This window comes from Lontra canadensis, unplaced genomic scaffold (genome assembly GCF_010015895.1).
Source record: "Lontra canadensis isolate GAN:19392208 unplaced genomic scaffold, GSC_riverotter_1.0 scaffold152, whole genome shotgun sequence".
Lineage (NCBI taxonomy): Eukaryota > Metazoa > Chordata > Mammalia > Carnivora > Mustelidae > Lontra > Lontra canadensis.
The window spans coordinates 1,203,520-1,223,735 of NW_022631146.1; the positions used below are offsets into that span (position 1 = coordinate 1,203,520).

The 20,216-nt window shown below is 36.5% G+C and overlaps 1 protein-coding gene across 1 annotated transcript; it reads left to right on the forward strand.

Annotated features, from left to right (window-relative positions):
* Positions 1 to 949: 949 nt before the first annotated feature.
* LOC116859263 (olfactory receptor 14A16-like) lies at positions 950 to 1,909 on the forward strand. The gene is given in 3 exon segments (XM_032844372.1): positions 950 to 1,030; positions 1,032 to 1,223; positions 1,226 to 1,909. Coding segments are annotated over 3 exon segments (957 nt in total).
* The last annotated feature ends 18,307 nt before the right edge of the window (positions 1,910 to 20,216 follow it).

Here is a 20,216-nt window from a genome sequence, read left to right on the forward strand (position 1 = left end):
TTTATTTAGACAAAATATTTGGAAAGATCCATGTGTAAGTACCATGTGTCTCAGAGAATTAGAAACTGAATATAAGTCGTTAAAATACAAGGGAAGGGAATATAGGTTTATAAGCAGAGATTTGACCTATTTTCTATTTGTAATCATGTAGGAGTGTGTTAAAGTAAAATCTAATAAACACATATATGTGTGTATTTCTTTCTTTCTTTCTTTCTATCAATCCCTCTAGGCATATGGATTTCACAAATGCATAAAATGGCCTTAAATTTTGGAAACTACATAACTAAAAACAATATGAGTGTAACATGGGAGAATATAGAGTAATCCAGAAGGCTAAAATAAGAAATTCTGTGATATTACATAGAATCAATTATAAACAATAATCTAAAGTATCAGAAGATAAAAGAAAAGATTAAAGCAATATAAAGAAAAATGAAATTTAAAGTAAAAAGAGGAATGCCTATTGTTTCATGAAGTTTTACTTTTAAGAGAAATATGAGAACAATAAATTAGGAGTCAATAATCAGTTCATTGAAAGACAAAAAATGCAAAGCAAATGGATAGAGAAGGTAATTTGGGATCATTGGAGACTATATTTATTCCTCCATATCCTTTCATTTATAAATTAAGATTCTTCTCTGTAAGACACAGGTTGCATTTTATTGTGAATCTGATAATTTGTGCATATGCTTGCATAGCATTATAACACTGAGACACACAAAGAGAAATAAAACTTCATGAAAATATGAATTAATTGATAAGGAAAATGCATTTCAAAACTACTTTTGACTTTTCTACATACACATTAATTTGATAAAAATTAATTAATATTATAAGAATTTAGCACAGTTTTTTTTTCAGCTTTACTGAGGAAAAGTAACTATACTTTGAATTTCTGACCACTTTAACCATACCTTTTCTTTTTTTAATGCAGAACGTTTCATCAATAATGAACAATGTCTCAGTGGTGACAGAATTTCTTATCTTGGGTTTTTCTGATCCATGGAGTCTTCAGTTGTTACAATCTGTGTTTTTTTACAGTAATTTACCTGTTAGCCATGGTGGGGAATGGCCTCATTATTTCCATAACATCCTTGGACCCATGCCTGAACACACCCATATACTTCTTTTTAAGGAATCTGTCCCTTTTTGATCTTTGTCTCATTTCAGCTGTCGTGCCCAAAATTATTGTCAATTCCTTGACACACAGCAATTCTCTCTCATTTTTTTTGGCTGTGTCACCCAGGTCTTCCTTGTGCCTTTTTCAGCAGGGGCAGAGTTGTTCCTCCTCACAGTGATGTCTATTGACCGCTATGCTGCCATTTGCCATCCTCTGCACTATGAAGTCATCATGAAGAGGGGCACATGTGTGCAGATGGTGGCTCTGTCCTGGCTCAGTGGTGGCTTGGTATCTGTTATACATACAGCAGGAACATTTTCTTTATCTTACTGTGGAATCAATGAAATTCAACAATTCTTCTGTGATATTCCCCAGTTGCTAGCTATTACTTGCTCAGAGAATATTACTGCAGAAATTGTACTCATTCTTATTAATGCAGTCCTGGATTTCTGTTGCTTTATTTGCATCACAGTCTCATACTTCTATATATTCTCCACAGTCAGTAAGATACCATCCACAAAACAGTCCAAAACCTATTTCACCTGCCTTCCACATCTGGCAGCTGTTGTACTTTTTGTCTCAACTGCTTTCTTTGCTTACTTGAAGCCTATTTTAGGGTGTGCATCATTCACTGATCTTGTTCTATCTTCTTTCTATATTTTGTTGCCTCCTTCCCTTAATCCTATCATATACAGCCTAAGAAACAAGGCCATGAAAACAAGTCTGGGGAAGCTGATTACCAGAAAACTCTTGATAAAGGAGAATATCCTTATTTTTTTCCAAGAGTAGAGGTGTTGTCTTTTTAATATCTGTTTAAAGATAATATTAGTCTTTCTAGTTTGTTGTGAATCTGTACTCATCTCCAGGAATACCTGGAACTATGGTAGGCAGTTGACCAAATGGAGTTAAATACACTGACTCATATTAATGAAGCTGTATTTAGTTCTGAGAGAGCTTTGGAACATTGCAAGAGAAAATGTGTATGTTCTTAAGTTTATACCTGGTTTTTGGTAGGCTGTTTTAATTTCTGTTTATTCTGTTAGCCTAAACATCCTGGTTCTGAATACTTGGCTAGACAGTCATAAAAATTCCCTCCTTCAATAAGAATGTGGATTCCCGAGTGATTTATGATCCAGAGAGGAAGAATGTCTTACATTACGGAAAATGAAGCTGAGCCTGGTTATTCTGAATCTCCTTAATATTGCACTATATTTCCTTGCTTCTGCTACATTATACCATTTGCTGTTAATTTTTTTGAGTATTAATTGATATATTCTTGTAATTCTTTGCTACTATGTAAATCCACAAAACTGGATCATAGGTAAATAGGACATTACTGTTATTTCAAAAGCATACTTACAAATATCACTGAAGAATAAAATAAGAGAGCAACTGTGCCTGGGAGATTTATTTCTCCATGGGTAACACTTCTACACTTACATAAATTTTTCTATTTACTACATTCATGCATTTACTTTGTTTCAACATTTCTGGGTGGTATATGGTATATGGTGGTATATTCTGGGTGGTATGGAAAGTGAAGAAGTTATTAATGTTTTAAATTCTAATTGCAGTGGTGCCTGAGTGACTCAGTGGGTTAAAGCCTCTGACTTCAGCTCAGGTCATGATCTCAGGGTCATGGGATCAAGTCCCGCAGCAGTCTCTCTGCTCAGGAGGGAGCCTGCTTCCCCCTCTCTCTCTGCCTGCCTCTCTGCCTACTTGTGTTCTCTGTCTGTCAAATAAATAAATAAAATCTTTTAAAAACTTCTGTTTGGAGAAATAATTATCTCTTCCCCACATCCACCTCCCCTCCTGTAACCCTCAGTTTGTTCCCTATAGTTGAGTCTCTTATGATTTTTGTTCTTCTTTGTTTTCATCTTATTTTATTTTTCCTTCCCTTCCCCTAATGTTCATTCATTTTTCCACATATAAGTGAAATCATATGACATTTGTCTTTCTCTGATTCAGTAATTTTGCTTAGCAAATACCCTCTAGTTCCATCCTTGCTGCAGAGGGAAGTTTTCATTCGTTTTGATCCCTGACAAATACTCCATTGTAAATATATGTCACATCTTCTTTATCCACTCATCTGTCGAAGGGCATCAGGTCTCTTTCCATAATTTAGTTATTGTGGCCATTACTGCTATAAATATTGGGGAGTATATTCCCCTTCAAATTACCATTTTTGTATCCTTTGGACAGATACCTGGTAGTGCAATTTCTGGGTTGTAGGGTAGCTCTATTTTTAACTTCTTGAGGAACCTCCATATTGTTTACCAGAGTGGCTATACCAGTTTGCATTCCCAAAAAGAGTGTGAGAGGGTTCCCCTTCCTCCACCACCTCGCCAATATCTGTAGGCATCCAACTCTTGATTTTGTCTTAGGTCATGATTTCAAGGTAATAATATCTGGGCTCACATCAGGCTCCATGTATCATATTTGAGATTCTTTCTCCCTCTGCCCCTCCTAACCTTTTCTCTCTTGATAATAAATAAATAAATTAACAAATAAATAAATAAATAAATAACAAAACAATAAAAAATGTATTTTCTTTATTATTTTCTATAGTCATCTAGCTCATAAACAGCTAAATATAAATGTGCAGCAAATAAATCTTTTCATGGAAAGAGATAGTAGAATGCACTGAAGGGAAAAAAAGAGGGATTATGATGTAAGCATTCTGTTTGGTAATGCTTTAATTATTTTCAAAATTTTTTATCTGTTGAAAAAATTGACTTAGTTTTCAGTGATAAAGATTATTATATTTTGAACAACTATTATTCACACAAATTTATAATATAGAAAAAACAATGTAATACAAAGTTCATAACTTTATGGCTTTTTTATTTTGAAATCTCAATAGTTTTGTACATTTAAAAAAATACATATACACATATCCTCATGTTCTTTGAAATTATATTTTAAATGACTGAATATAATGTTGTTTATAAACTGTATTACCTTTCTTTTTTTCCTTTTAATAGTTAGATTTTTTTATATATTGTATATACAATGGGAAGTAACATAAATGTATGCAATGTTTTTCTTCTTCTGTTGATTTACCATTTTGGCATTTGTCTAGAGATGCAACAAAGTTTGATTTAAGCTTCAATATTCAAAAAGTATTGTCTAATTTTAATTAATTGTTTTTCTAATGGTAATCATCTTAATCTGTAATGTTTCTAAGACTAATAGCTTCCTGTTTCAAAGCTACTGATATTCCTGAGTGCTTGTGTTATCAATGACCATGGGTTAGCATAGAATGCCACATTATTTAATCAGTACAAGAATTGCAGTAGCATAAATAAAGCATGCACTATCATTTGTAGTTAGAATTTGAATAATCACATTTTAATGCAGATAAGAATTGTAGATGTAATTTGAATTAGACCACATTATAAGAACCAAATATGGGAATCTTGCACTCATTTAAAATAAAACATACTTTATTGCAAAGTAGAAACCATCAGTTATAAATGTTTATAGAAGTAGTGGCCAAAATACCTACTTACCATCAGTAAATAATTATATGTGTGAAATGTGTGAATTATATGTGTGAAAGTCGTTAAGTTCATGGTTAGAATTACCAAAAACATACAAAAATCTAATGGATTACAAATTTTTAGGACAAATAAGATAAATTAATTAATTCATAATGGAGAAAACAAAATAATCGATAGTAGATTACATCACAATCTACTTAATATTTAATATTTCCAGAAATGAAGGGCATGGGAAGCTTAGAAAAATGTTCTGCTGAGATATTTTATTTCATTATAATAAACCTTATAGTAAATATTTACATTTGCATATAGACGTTTGAAAGGGATAACATTGAATTTATGTACAATAAAATAATATTTATTTAATATAGAGTTAATAAAAAGTTAAAGAAGTGTAAATATTTTGATTTAATAAAGATTTAATAGAGAGTTAATATTTAATTAGAGTTTAATATAGTTAAAAAGTTTATATATTTTGAAGAAAAGTTAAAATTTGAGAAAAATAAATAGCTCTAATTATCTATTGTTTTCTTTCTTACCTCAGTTGCAGATAAGCATTGGTTTGTATCACAAGCATACACAAACATGACTGCAAAAGTGCCATGATTGCTGAGAGGACTGAGGCATTTGCTTTCTGTTTTATCCAAATATTTGGAAATGTAATGGCAAAATAATACATAACAAAAATGTAGGTCCAATTTCATATCAGTCATTCTAAAATGACAAAAAGTCTGCATTACAATGGTCAGCTATCAGTTCTCACCCTAACTTCAGATCAATACTGATTTTGCTAAGGGTTAAAATGTATATTTGGAGGCCAACCATGAATGGTTAGAATAGATTATAAAATTTTGATTTTTTTTTAAGACTTTATTTATTAGGCAAACAGAGATCACAAGCAGGCAGAGATGCAGGCAGAGAGAGAGTGGGGGAAACAGGCTCCCCACTGAGCAGAGAGACTGATGTGGGGCTTGATCAGAGGAACCTGAGATTATGACGTGAGCTGAAGGCAGAGGCTTAACCCACTGAGCCCCCAAGCACCCCAAATTTTCATTTTTTGTGCATATTTTGTTAATGAGAGACATTTTTTCCTACTTAAAGATTATTTTATTTGTTAAGATTAATTCATTATATAACTAAAATTTTATTATCCAAAGAAGTTATGGAATGTAATAAAAATTCAGATATGATGAATTAAAAAAAATAGACCACTTTAAACATATATAATGACTTCTTGGGGCTCCTGGATGGCTCAGGGGTTAAAGCTTCTGACTTTGGCTTGGGTCATGATCCCAGGGTCCTGAGATTGAGTACCACATTGGGTTCTCTGCTCTGCGGGAAGCCTGCTTCCTCCTCTCTCTTTCTCTCTGCCAGCCTGTCTACTTGTGATCTCTATCTGCATATAAATGAATAAAATTTAAAAAAAAAAAACAGACATAATGACTTCTTTGACAACATTTTTGCCAAATTAGACTTTATAATGCAATTTAAAATATTTCATTTATAAAACATTAAATGATGGCTAATAGAGGTACACTCTTTTTTATTTTTAGCATAATAGTATTCATTGTTTTTGCACCACATCCAGTGCTCCATGCAATCTGTGCCCTCTCCAATACCCACCAGCTGAATCCCCCAAACTCCCACTCCCTGCCCCTTCAAACCGCTCAGATTGTTTTTCAGAGTCCATAGTCTCTCATGGTTCTTCTCCAATTCCAATTTGTCCCAACTTCCTTGTCCTCTCTAATTCCCCTTGTACTCCATACTATTAGTTATGCTCTGCAAATAAGTGAAACCATATGATAATTGACTCTCTCTGCTTGACTTATTTCACTCAGCATAATCTCTTCCAGTCCCGTCCATGTTGCTTCAAAAGTAGGGTATTCATCCTTTCTGAGGGAGGCATAATACTCCATAGTGTAGATGGACCACATCTTCCTTATCCATTCATCCATTGAAGGGTATCTTGCTTCTTTCCATAGTTTGGTGACCGTGACCATTGCTGCTATACACATTGGGGGTACAGATGGCCTTTCTTTTCACTCCATCTGTATCTTTGGGGTAAATACCCAGTAGTGCAATTGCAGGGTCATAGGGAAGCTCTATTTTTAATTTTCTTGAGGAATCTCCACACTGTTCTCCAAAGTGGCTGCACCAACTTGCATTCCCACCAACAGTGGAAGAGGGTTCCCCTTTCTCCACAACCTCTCCAACACATGTTGTTTCTGGTCTTGCTAATTTTGGCCATTCCAAGTGGTGTAAGGTGGTATCTCAATGTGGTTTTAATTTGAATCTCCCTGATAGCTAGTGATGATGAACATTTTTTCATGTTTCTGATAGCCATTTGTATGTCTTCATTGGAGAAGTGTCTGTTCATATCTTCTGCCCATTTTTTGATATGACTATCTGTTTCAGGTGTGTTGAGTTTAAGGAGTTCTTTATAGATCCTGGATATCAACCTTTTGTCTGTACTGTCATTTGCAAATATCTTCTCCCATTCCGTGGGATGCCTCCTTGTTTTGTTGACTGTTTCCTTTGCTGTGCAGAAGCTTTTGATTTTGATGAAGTCCCAAAAGTTCATTTTCACTTTTGTTTCCTTTGCCTTTGGAGACATATCTTGAAAGAAGTTGCTATGGCTGATATGTAAGAGGTGACTGCCTATGGTCTTCTCTAGGATTCTGATGGATTCCTGTCTCACATTGAGGTCTTTTATCGATTTTGAGTTTAGATTGTGTATGGTGTAAGAGAATGGTCGAGTTTCCTTCTTCTGCATATAGCTGTCTAATTATCCCAACACCATTTATTGAAGAGACAGTCTTTTTCCCACTGTATATTTTTTCCTGTTTTGTCGAAGAATATTTGACCATAAAGTTGAGGGTCCATATCTGGGCACTCTACTCTGTTCCACTGGTCTGTGTGTCTGTTTTTATGCCAGTACCATACTGTCTTGGTGATCACAGCTTTGTAGAAAAGCTTGAAATCAGGTAACGCGATGCCCCCAGTTTTATTTTTGTTTTTCAACATTTCCTTAGCGATTCGGGGTCTCTTCTGATTCCATGCAAATTTTTGGATTATTTGCTCCAGCTCTTCGAAAAATACCGGTGGAATTTTTGTTGGAATAGCATTAAAAATTTAGATTGCTCTAGGCTGTATAAACATTTTAACAATGTTTATTCTTCTGATCCAAGAGCATGGAATGGTCTTCCATCTTTTTGTGTCTTCTTCAATTTCTTTCATGAGTCTTCTGTAGTTCCTTGAGTACAGATCCTTTACCTCTTTGGTTAGGTTTATTCCCCAGTATCTAATGGTTCTTGGTGCTATAGTAAATGGAATCAATTCTCTAATTTCCCTTTCTATATTTTCATTGTTAGTGTATAAGAAAGCTGCTGATTTCTGTACATTGACTTTGTATCCTGCCACGTTGCTGAATTATTGTATGAGTTCTAGGAGTTTGGGGGTGGAGTCTTTTGGGTTTTCCATATAAAGAATCATGTCATGTGCAAAGAGAGTTTGACTTCTTCATTGCCAATTTGGATAACTTTTATTTCTCTTTGTTGTCTGATTGCTGTTGCTAGGACATCTAATACTAGGTTGAACAAACATGGTGAGAGTGGGCATCCTTGTCATGCTCCTGATCTCAACGGGAAGGTTGCAAGCATTTTCCCATTGAGGATGATATTTACTGTGGGTCTTTCATAGATAGATTTTTATGAAGTTCAGGAATGTTCCCTCTATCCCTATACTTTAAAACGTTTTAATCAGGAACAGATGCTGGATTTTGTCAAATGATTTTTCTGCATCAATTGAGAGGACCATGTGGTTCTTCTCTCTTCTCATATTACTATGTTCTATCACATTGATTGATTTGCGAATGTTGAACCATCCTTGTAACCCAGGGATGAATACCACCTCGTCATGGTGGATAATCTTTTTAATGTGCTGTTGGATCCTGTTTTCTAGGATCTTGTTAAGAAACTTAGCATCCATATTCATCAGTGATAAAGGTCTGAAATTCTCCTTTATGGTAGGGCCTGGTTTGGGGATCAGGGTAATGCTGGCTTCATAGACAGAGTCTGGAAACTGTCCTTCTGCTTCAATTTTTTGAAACAGCTTCAGGAGAATAGGTGTTATTTCTTCTTTGAAAGTTTGGTAGAATTCCCCAGGGAATCCGTCAGGTCCTGGGCTCTTGATTTGGGGGGGGGGGGGTTTGATCACTGCTTCAATCTCGTTACTAGATATCGGTCTATTCAGGTTGTCAATTTCTTCCTGGTTCAATTTTGGGAGATTATAGTTTTCCAGGAATGCATCCATTTCATCTAGGTTGCTTAGTTTATTGGCATATAACTGTTGATAATAACCTCTGATGATTGTTTCTACTTCCTTGGTGTTAGTTGTGATCTCTTCCTTTTCATTCATAATTTTATTAATTTGGGCTTTCTCTCTTTTCTTTTGCATTAGTGTGGACAATGGTTTATCGATCTTATTGATGCTTTCAAAAAACCAGCTTCTAGTTTCATTGATACGTTCTACTGTATCTCTGGTTTCTACCTCATTGATCTCTGCTCTAATCTTGATGATTTCCCTTCTTATGTGTGGAGTTGGTTTGATTTGTTGTTGATTCTCCAGCTCTTTAAGGTGTAGAGACAGCTGGTATGTTCTGGATTTTTCAATTTTTTTGAGGGAGGCTTGGATGGCTATGTATTTCATCCTTAGGACTGCCTTTGCTGTATCCCATAGGATTTTGACCAAAGTGTCTTCATTCTCCTTGGTCTCCATGAATTGTTTCAGTTCTTCTTTGATCTCCTGGTTGATCAAAGCATTCTTAAGCAAGGTGGTGTTTGGCTTCCAGGTGTCTGAATTCCTTCGGAACTTTTCGTTGTGATTGAGCTCCAGTTTCAAAGAATTGTGATCTGAGAATGTGCAGAGAATAATTTCAGTCTTTTGGTATTGGTTGAGTACTGATTTGTGACCCAGTATGTGGTCTATTCTTGAGAAGGTTCCATGTGCACTTGAGAAGATTGAGTATTCTGTTGTTTTAGGGTGGAATGTTCTGTATAACTCTATGAGGTCCATCTTGTCCAATGTGTCATTCAATGCTCTTGTTTCTTTATTGATTTTCTGCTTCGATGATCTATTTCTGAGAGAGGCATGTTAAGGTATCCTACTATTAATGTATTCATATCAATGTGACTCTTTATATTGATTAACAGATTTCTTATGTAATTGGCTGATCCAATTACATAATTACATATTCACAATTGGGGGCATAGATTTTTACAATTGTTAGATCATCTTGGTGGATAGTCCCTTAAGAATTATGTAGTGTCCTTCTGTATCTCTGACTACAGTCTTTAGTTTAAAATCTAATTTATCTGATATGAGAATCGCTACCCCGGCCTTCTTTTGAGGCCCATTGGCATGAGAAATGCTTCTCCATCCCTTCACTTTCACTTTCAGTTTGGGTGTATCTTTAGTTCAAAATGGGTCTCTTGTAAACAACATATGGATGGGTCCTGTCATTTTATCCAATCTTCAACCCTGTGCCTTTTATGGGCGCTTTTAAGCCATTCACATTGAGAGTTATTATTGATAGATACGTTTTTACGGACATCATGTTAACTTTGAAGTCTTTCTTTCTGTAGATTGTCTTTATATTTCTGTTCAATGCTATTCTTAGGATTTTTCCTCTTTTATAGAACCCCCCTTTATATTTCCTTCAGTGTCAGCTTGGTGGTTGCATAATTTTAAGCCTTGCTGGTCTTGGAAACTCTTTATCTCTCCATCCATTTTGAATGTCAGTCTTTCTGGATAAAGTATTCTTGGCTGCATGTTCTTCTCATTTAGTGCCCTGAATATATCTTGCCAGCCCTTTCTGGCTTGCCAGGTCTATGTGGAGAGGTCTGACGTTATTCTGATTGGCTTTCCCCTCTAAGTAAGGAGCCTCTTTGTCCTAGCAGCTTTCAAGAGATTATGTCTACAATTATGATTACTCAATTTGACTATCAGGTGCCTTGAAGATTTTTTGGAATCTATAATCTTGGGTGGAGACTGTTCGGCCTCTAGTACATGAATGCTGGTTCCATTCACGAAATTGGGATAATTTTCATGAAGAACTTGTTCCACTATATCTTTTAGACTTCTTTCTTTCTCCTCCCTTCAGGTATTCCAAGAATTCTTACGTTGGAACTTTTCATGGCATCTTTTATTTCCCTGATTCTGTTTTTGTGCTTCTAAGCTGTTTGTTCCAGGCTTCCTCCTGATCCTTTCTCTCTATCTGTTTGTCCTCCAGATCACTAATTCTATCTTCTCTCTCAGTTACCCTAGCTTTGAGAGAATTTAGATTAGATTGGAACTCATTGAGAGCATTGTGAACTTCATCCCTGGTAGCTTTCAGCTCTGCACTAACATTGGGAACATTACCTCTTGTCGTTTTCAGTTTGGCCCTAATCTTTTCCATTTGGTCATCCATGGCTTTCTCCAACCTAGCTATTGCCTGTTAGAATTGTTAGCCTGAATTCTCTTTCCGACATATTGTCTGTGTTGATAGCCATTAACTCTGTTGCAGAAGGCCCATCCTCTGTATTTTTCTTCTGTTGGGCATTCCTCCTCCTAGTTATTTTGGTGAGAGATGGCTGAACGTATGTAGCTGGATGTATCGACCGTGGTGCAGTCAAGGTGCACCCTGGAACGCTTCTGAGCAGTCAGGATTCCCCACCCAAATGAGAGAAAAAAGAAAAGTAAACGAAAAAGAGAGAGAGTGAGAGACAGGAAAGAAAAGGAATTTAAAAGAGAAGGTTTAGCCCAAATGGTCCTCAAGGTAAGATTTATGAAGTATACAAACAAAAACAGACAAACAAAAAGACTGATAAAAGTATATGAGAAGAGAAAAAAATATATATATATATATTTATAAGCAAATAAAGGAAGAATCTCGTCAAAAAGAACCCCAAGTGTAAGATTTATATACTATCAGGCCAAACACAAAAACACAGAAACACTGGTGGCAGAAAAAGATGGGAGAGTGGTTATAAATTATCAGTGTGAATGAGGAAGGTTGTTTTGATTCTTCCTGGGTGTATCTTGATATCTTTGTTAAAGGACTCAACTTTCCTAAGATAAAGGGGGATTAAAAATTGGTTTACTTATAGGGGTAGTATTGATTGGGGAAAGGGAATTACTTTGAAGTTTAACTCTATATGAATATTAGAAAATAAAAGTAAAAAAGGAATAAACTATACTAAAGTAAACTAAAATTAAAAAAAAAGAAATTTAAAAATAGAAATGCAAAAGAAAAATACAGGTGTATTATCAAAAAGTTCAGGTTAGAAGGTTATTATGGAATTTGATGTACTGGACAGCTCACTGTGATGGTAAATAGGTTAAAAAAATATTATATAAAAAAAAAAAATGAGCCAGAATAGTGGGAACAAGTTAAAAATAAAAGTTGTCCTATGAAGTACTGGTGGTGGTTCTCTTGTAGATTTTTTTTTTTTTTTTTCTTTCCTGGTTGGTTTTCTTGGGGAGGGCCTGCCACGTGGGTTTTCTGTCAAATGTTCCCTCTGTTAATTCCTCCCATCCCCCTCAAGGGGGTGGGCTCTGAGGAAACCGGTTTTTTCAGGCTTTTGTTCTCTGGAGATTTTTATGTTTGTTCACTTTTTTATTTTCGTCTCGCCTTGATCGCTTTTGATGGTTTTTGTAGGTTTAGAGGAAAGCAAACTGCACCCTGACCTCTGTCTTCTGAGAGAAGACTCAGTCTGCTCTTCTGTGGGTGTTTCAGAGCCCATATAAATTCCCTCTTAGCCGCTGGCAGAGCAGGTTTTCAGTGGCGGTCCCTGGGGATGCAGGATCTTCTGCTTGTACCTAAAACCACAGCAGCGGCGGCTGTCTGGGCAGCTCTAGACCACCAGATAGGTTCCAAGCAGCGATCACACCCTGAGATTTTCCTGCTGGCCTGGGATGGGAGTACCTGGTCTTTCTGGTCTAAGAGCACTGGGCTTGTGTGTACGTCTCTCAGGGGAGGCTGATGGTCATGCGCATGTCTCAGGCTCTGAGAGTGGAGCGCGGGTCTGAAAGCACCAGGCTGGGCCTTCGCGCACCTCTCTCACGAGAGAGTTTGGGGCATATGTTTCAGGATCTGAAACAATGGATCGGGTCTAAGAGCACCAGGTGGGTCTTTGTGCCCCTCTCTTAATGGAGGGTGAGGGGTGCACGTGTCTCAGGCTCTGTAGCAGGGCTCGGCATTCTGCCATTTAGCGAGGCTCCCAGCCCCTCACAAGAGCCAGACCCCACGCAATCTCAGGCACACTGGTGGCTCAGGGACCAAGACCTGGTTTCTCTGCAGCACTTTCTCTGGCTCAGCGCCAGGGGAGGGTGTCCTGGGTCTGTGGACTTAAGCCCCTGTCCCTAGCCACCCCAATTCCCACAATTTCCCCCCCCCCGCGATCCTTTGCTCTTTTGGAGTGCTTTCAACCAGTCTCCAAGTTAATGCTGGTCCCCAGACGCAGGGCACTCTCGTATTAGGCGTATTACTTTCCAATTGGTCGCCTCTGGTGGCTCCCTCCCCCTTTTGTTTATCTTCCAATATCAGTCTGACATTCCCACTCTGCTTTACCTGCTCACTGGCATCTTCTGCCCCTGTAGAAATCCAGACGTGTATAATTCTGATCTCAGGCTGATTTCATAGGTGATCGGAGTTCTTTGGTAGGTAGTCAGCTCACTTTAGGGTACAGGTTGAAAAGACGCCTCCTCCTACTTCCCTGCCATCTTGTCTCCCCTTCTGATTTTATTCTTATGCATGTAGCTATGTGGTTTTTCTCAACATCATATTTTGAAGGAACTACCTATTTCCCATTGCCTATTTTCTTCTCCTTCATTGAAAATCATTCAATATATAATCATGGGTTTATTTCTAGGTTTTGTATTCTGTTCCATTGACCTAAATGTCTATTTTTTCTGTCCTATTTTGATTACTACAGTTTTGTAATATAACTTGGCATCTACAATTATGATACTTTCAGCACTGTTTGTCTTTTTCAAGGTTGCTTAGTTTATTCAGGGTCTTTTGAGATTCCATTCCAATTTTAGTATATGTGCTGTTGAAGTGAGCTCTCTTTTGAGATTCCAAACAAACATTAAGGTTGTACTAGTTCAATAAAATGTTTTTGGTATATTGATGGGGATTGAACTAAGTGTGTAGATTTCTTTAGATATTGAGAACATTTGAACATTTCTTCTTTGAATCCATGATCATGGGATGTATTTTCATTTGTTTGTGCCTTCAATTTCCTGTCATATTTTTATAGTTTTTAGAATACAAGTACCTCACCCCCTTGGTTAAGTTTATTTCTAGGTATTTTTTTTTTTAAATTTTGGAATGGAATTGTAAATTGGATTGTTTCCATAATTTATATTTCTGCTGTTCATTACTAGCATATAGAAATTCCACATTTTTCTGTCTTTTCATTTTTTTTGGTCCTGTGAACTTACTGAATTCATTTGTCAGTTCTAGTAGGTGTGTGTGTTTGTGTGTGAATGTTTTAGGTTTTCTATATGTAGTTTCATGTCATTGTCAAATACTGAAAATTTACTTTTTTCTTAACAATTTTGATGTCTTTTATTCTTTTTTCCTATATGTTTACTGTGGCTAGGACTTCAAGTAATATGCTGAATAAGAGTGGTGAACATGAACATCCTCGTCTTTTCCTGGCCACAGGGGAAAAAGCTCATTTTCAATATTGAGTACAATGTTAGCTGTAGGTTTTCACATATGGTCTTTATTATGTTGAGAGATGTTCCCTCTAAACCTATTTGTTGAGAGAGTTTACCATGATTAGATGCTGTACATTATCAAATGCTTTTTCTTGCATCTATTGACATAATCATGTAGTTTTTTTTTTTATCTTTTCTCTTATTGATGTTATGTATAACATTGACTGATTTGCAAATATTGAATCAAACTTTCATCCAAGGAATAAATCCCACTTGGTTGTGGTAAATAAATTTTTTAAATGTATTGATAGATGTGGATTGCAATATTTTTGTTGAGAATTTTTGCATTTACTTCATTAGAATTATTACCCTGTAGTTTAATTAATTGATTGATTGATTGATTGATTGATTCATTCATTCATTATTGGATCCAGATAATTCTGGCCTCATGGAATTAATTTGAATATTTTCCTTCCTCTTCTTCTTTTTTTTTTTTTTTGGATCAGCTTGAGAAGAATAGGTATTATTATATCTTCTTTAATTGTTTGGTGGAATTCACCTTTGAAACTGTCCCTGGACTTTTGTTATTTGGGCATATTTTGAATACTTTTATTTATTTGCTGGTAATCAGTATGCCAAAATTTTCTTTATATGATTTATTTCTGAGAGGTCTTATGTTTCTATGAATTTATCAATTTCTTCCAGGTTGTACAATTTGTTGGCATTTTTTTTTCATATTATCTTATCATCCTTTGTCTTTCTGTGGTGTCCGTTTTTATTTCTCCTCTTTTATTTCTGATTTGTTTCAGTCCTTTCTCTCTTTTCCTTTTTGATGTGTTTAGCTAGCGGTTCATCCATTTTATTATCTTTTCAAAGAATCAGCTTCTAGATTCAATTTTTATTTTAGTTTCTCTATCATTTATTTATTCTCTAATCTTTATTTTTACCTTCCTTCTACTGGTTTGTGGTTGTTTTTCCTTCTTTTTGTAGTCCCTTTATGTCTAGAGTTAGATTTTTATTTGGGAATTTCTTGCTTCTTAAGGTTGGCCTGTATTGCTATAAACTTCCCTCATAGAAATGCTTTTGCTGCATCTCAAAGATTTTGGACCATTCTGTTTTGATTTTCAATCACAGAAAAATGAGCAAAAATAATTTGGATAACCTTTGTCATTTCTTGATTGACCCAGTTATTGATTAGTTGCATGTTTTTTAACTTGTTATTTAACTTCCATGTATTTGTGCTCTTTCCAAAATCCTTCTTTCCCTTGATTTCTAGTTTCATATAGTTTTCTTCAGAAGAGTTTCATGGTAGGATATCAATCATTTCTAATTTGTTTAGTTTGTTTTGTGGTCTAATATGTGGTATATTCTGGGGAATGTTCTATGTACAATTGAAATTAATGTGTATTCTGCTCTTTCAGGATGGAATGTTCTGAATATGTCTGTTAAGTCCATATAGTTCAGTCTGTCTTTCAAAACCACGGTTTGCTTGTTAGTGTTTTCATTGCATAATCTGTCCATTGATGCAAGTGGAATGATAAAGTTCTTAACCAATTTTGTATACTATTAATTAGAATTTTTATGTTTGTTACGGACTTTCTTATGTATTTGGATGTTTCCTACTTTGGTGCATAAATATTTACAATTGTCAGATGTTCTTGTTGGATTTTCCCTTTTATGGTTACATAGTGCCCTTCTTTGTCTTTTGCTATGGTCATGTTTTATTTATTTATTTATTTATTATTTTTATTTATTTTATTATTATTATTTTTTAGAGATTTTAGTTATTTATCTGAGAAAGAGAGAGAACAAAGAGCAGAGGGAGAGGAAGAAGAAGACTACTTGCTGAGCAGGGAGCCTGATGCAGTACTTGATCCCAGGACACTCAGATCATGACCTGGGCCAAAAGCAGATGCTTAACCTACTGGGCCATTCAGGTGTCCTGTTGTGGTCATATTTCAAATTTTATTGTGTCTGATATAAACATGGCTACCCTAAATTTCTTTTCACATCCACTTTCATGATAAATATTTCTCCACCCCCTCAATTTCAACCTGCAGGTGTTTTTAGGTCTGAACTTAGAAGCATGTAGGTGGGTATTGTTTGGTTTTGATTTTTGTCCGTTTTTTCCTTTCTGGCACCCTATGTCTTTTGATTAGTGTTTTTAGTCTATTTGCATGCTTATTTATTCATATGCATTTATTACCTTTACTTGTGTTTATTTGTTTCTGTTGTTATTCTCTAGTCCTTTCTTCTTTTGCTCCCTCCTTTCATGTATAGTTGAGTTTTTTTAGTAACATACTTTGATACCTTTCTTTTTGCTTTTTGTCTATCTATTACTAGCTTCTGATTTGTGGTTAGCTCTCATTTGTGTATAACATCTTTTGCATATAATAATCCATATGAAGCTGAGAGTCATTTACATTTGAATCCTTTCTTTACTCTTCACTGTCCACATATTAGGTAGTGTTGTTACATTTTGCATCCTATTATTTTGTAAGTCACTTGTCTGATTTTCAGTGATGTACTTATTTTAGTTTTTTTTTTTTTCTTCCTACAATTCTTACTCTTATTTATGGTCATTCCTTTCCCCTCAAAAACTCTCCTTTAACTTTTCTTATATGACTAACTTAGTGGTGATGAATTCATTTAATTTTCGTTTGTCTGGGACAGTATTTCCCCTAATATAAAATACTGCTTTCATGCATAGAATATTCTAGGCTGCAGATGTTTTTCTTTCAGCCCATTGAATATATCATTTTATTTTCTTCCGTCCTGAAAAGTTTCTGCTGAAAAAAATCTGCTGATAGCTTTATTTGGTTTCGTATGTGTGTAACTGTTTACTTTTCTCTTGCTGCTTTTAAAATTCACTGCTTTTTACTTCTTTTTGCCATTTTAATTACTATGGGTCTTGGCGCAGACTTCCTTGGTTTGGTTTTGTTGGGGGCTCTCTGTTCTTCCTTGATTTGAATTTCAATTTCCTTTCCCAGATTCTAGTAGCTGGCAGCTATTACTTATTCAAATATTTATTTTTTCTCTCCTTCCCTCTCTCTTTTCTTTCTGGGATCCCTATAATACAAATGTTATTATGCTAATGATGTCACTGAGCTCCCAAAGTCTACTATCATTTTACATAATGTTTGGTTCTCACCTGCTGAGCTTGATTACTTTCCTTTACTCTATTCTCCAGTTAGCTGGTTCACTCTTCTGCTTTCTGTAGTGCAATATTTATTCCATTTAGTTTAATTTTAATTTCTTTTATGGTGTTGGTCATTTCTGATTGGTTCCTTTTTATCCCTTTGTTGGGGGTATCACTGATGTTTTCCATTCTTTTCTCAAGTCCTGTGAGTATCTTTATAATCATTACTTTATTCTCTATGAGGTAATTACTTATCTCCATCTCACTGAAGTCTCTTGCTGTCATTTGTCCTGTTCTTTCATATGGGATATATTCTTCTGTCTCCTCATTTTGTCTAACTGTGTGTGTGTGTGTGTGTGTGTGTGTGTGTGTGTGTGTTTCTCTCTGATAGTAAAGACAGCTCCATCTCCTCCTCTTGAAAGTAGTGATCTTACAAAGAAGAGATCCTGTAGGCCCTGCTGTGTAGTATCCACCATGACAGAGTGGAAGCACAAAGGAACCACACTTGAAAGGTGCCACATGTGTGTAATGTGCACAGATGCTGCTGCGGCTGAGTCGCTTTGTTCTTTTTTCCAGTCATCTTTAGTGACTCTTTTTGTCTGCTGTTGCCAGTGTTTGGTCCTGGGTGTTAGCAAATAAGTCTGTGGCTGCCATAGGGTGGAGTTGAGTCAGACAGAGCCTTTATCAAAGATTCAGTAGCACCAGATTTCATGGCACTTTCTCATGTTGTTCCCCAAGGCAGTTTCATTGACATGGGGGACCTGCAATCAGACTAGCTGTCTGTCCCAGTTCATGCCTGGGGCAGCATTCTGAGTGATTTGTTTGCTTATCATTCCCTTTCCTCAGGGGGGCAAGAGTCACTTTAGAGTGGTGTTGCCCCTGTAAGTGCATCAGACATACTGCTAGGCCTGTGATTCCAATTTGGAGGGGCTCGGACCAAGACCTTATTGGAGGGGACATATTCTCAACATTCATGAGGGTAGGACACACCGTGTTAAATTCTGTGCTAAGGTCCTCTGTGAGTGTGGACCTATGGTGCTGACACTGAGACAAATCTGGCTCTAGAAGGTGGAACCACACAATACTGGGGGAGGGGGAGGGGGAGGTGTGGTTTTACCAAGGTTTTTGCTGGTCTTTTAATGTAGGGGATCTTCAGTGCTAGAATTGACCAGGCTGGTGGATGAGGAAGATGCACAGTGATAAGAAGTTTAGTAGGGAGTGTCAGGTCCATGCTGGTTCCCACAGGTTACTATGTTTTTGCTCAGTGATGGGGACAATAATGCTACCTGCCATGTCCTTAGCTCCTGGAGTAGTCTTCCAAAAACCCCTGACTCCCCACCACGTGCTCTGAGATTAGTATAAACTAATCTCCCTCCTCTTGCAACAGGTGTTCCTTTATTTGTTTGCTTGTTTTTCCTGTGCTCTCTGTGGGCTTTTTGTTGTGCTGTCTCTCTAAGGCCAGGGACTCATTTTCCTCTTACTCTACTGATTCTCCCAGCACCCAGCCCAGTGATTTTTAAAATTCCAAGTTTTAAGTCCCACAGTTTATAAGGATATACAGGATGTGGCCCCTCTGGTTAAAAAAAACAAATGTTATAGAGATTTGTTTTCCTTAATCAGGGTTCCCCGTGTGATAGACCTTTTCTCTCTCCTTTCCATGTCTGTGGGTCCCTCCCTCCAGTGGACAGTCCCATGGTTCTCTTTAAATTCTGTTTCCACCCTACATGCCCTTTTTGATACGGTCTATTTTCTACATTCAGCTGTGGAGTTTGTTTCGTATGTCTTTGGGTCATTTTCTGAGTTATTCACACTGATATGAGGGTTAATTAGTTGTTCTCATGGGACAATTTGAGCTTAGAGTCCTCCTATTCTGCCATATTCCCTGATCTGATAATACTAGCTGATAGAATTCATTTTTTAAAGATTTTATTTATTTATTTGACAGAAACATGGAAAAAGAGGGAACACAGTAGGAGGAGTGGGAGAGGGAGAATCACGCTCTCCCCTGAGAGAGAGAGCCTGATGCAGGGACCCGGGCACCACCTGATGATGACCTGAGCAGAGGACAGATGCTTAGCAACAGAGCCATCCAGATGCACTGATAAAATTCTTTCTTAAAAGAAATAAAGGTGCCTGAATGGCTGAGTTGGTTAAGCATGTGCCTTTGGCTCAGGTTATGCTCTTGGGATCCTGGGATCAAGCCCAATGTTGGGCTCTCTGATCAATAGGAAGTCTGCTTCTCCCTCTTCCACTGCTCTTTCCTCCTGCTCATGGTCTTTCTCTAGTTATCTTTATTAAATGAATAAATATTATAAAAGGAAAAATATTTAAAAAACATTAAATTAATAAAATAATTAACCACATTATTGGATAAATCCATGGACAAACCTCAATATTAATTTCAGGCTGTTAAAAATTAGGAATAGTTATTGAGATACCACCTTACACCAGTTAGAATGGCCAAAATTAGCAAAACAGGAAACAACATGTGTTGGAGAGGATGTGGAGAAAGGGGACCCCTCCCACTGTTGGTGGGAATGCAAGTTGGTGCAGCCACTTTGGAAAACAGTGTGGAGATTCCTCAAGAAATTAAAAATAGAGCTTCCCTATGACTCTGCAATTGCACTACTTGGTATTTACCCCAAAAGTACGAATGTAGTGAAAAAAAGGGCCATCTGTACCCCAATGTTTATAGCAGCAATGGCCGTGGTCGCCAAACTGTGGAAAGAACCAAGATGGCCTTCAA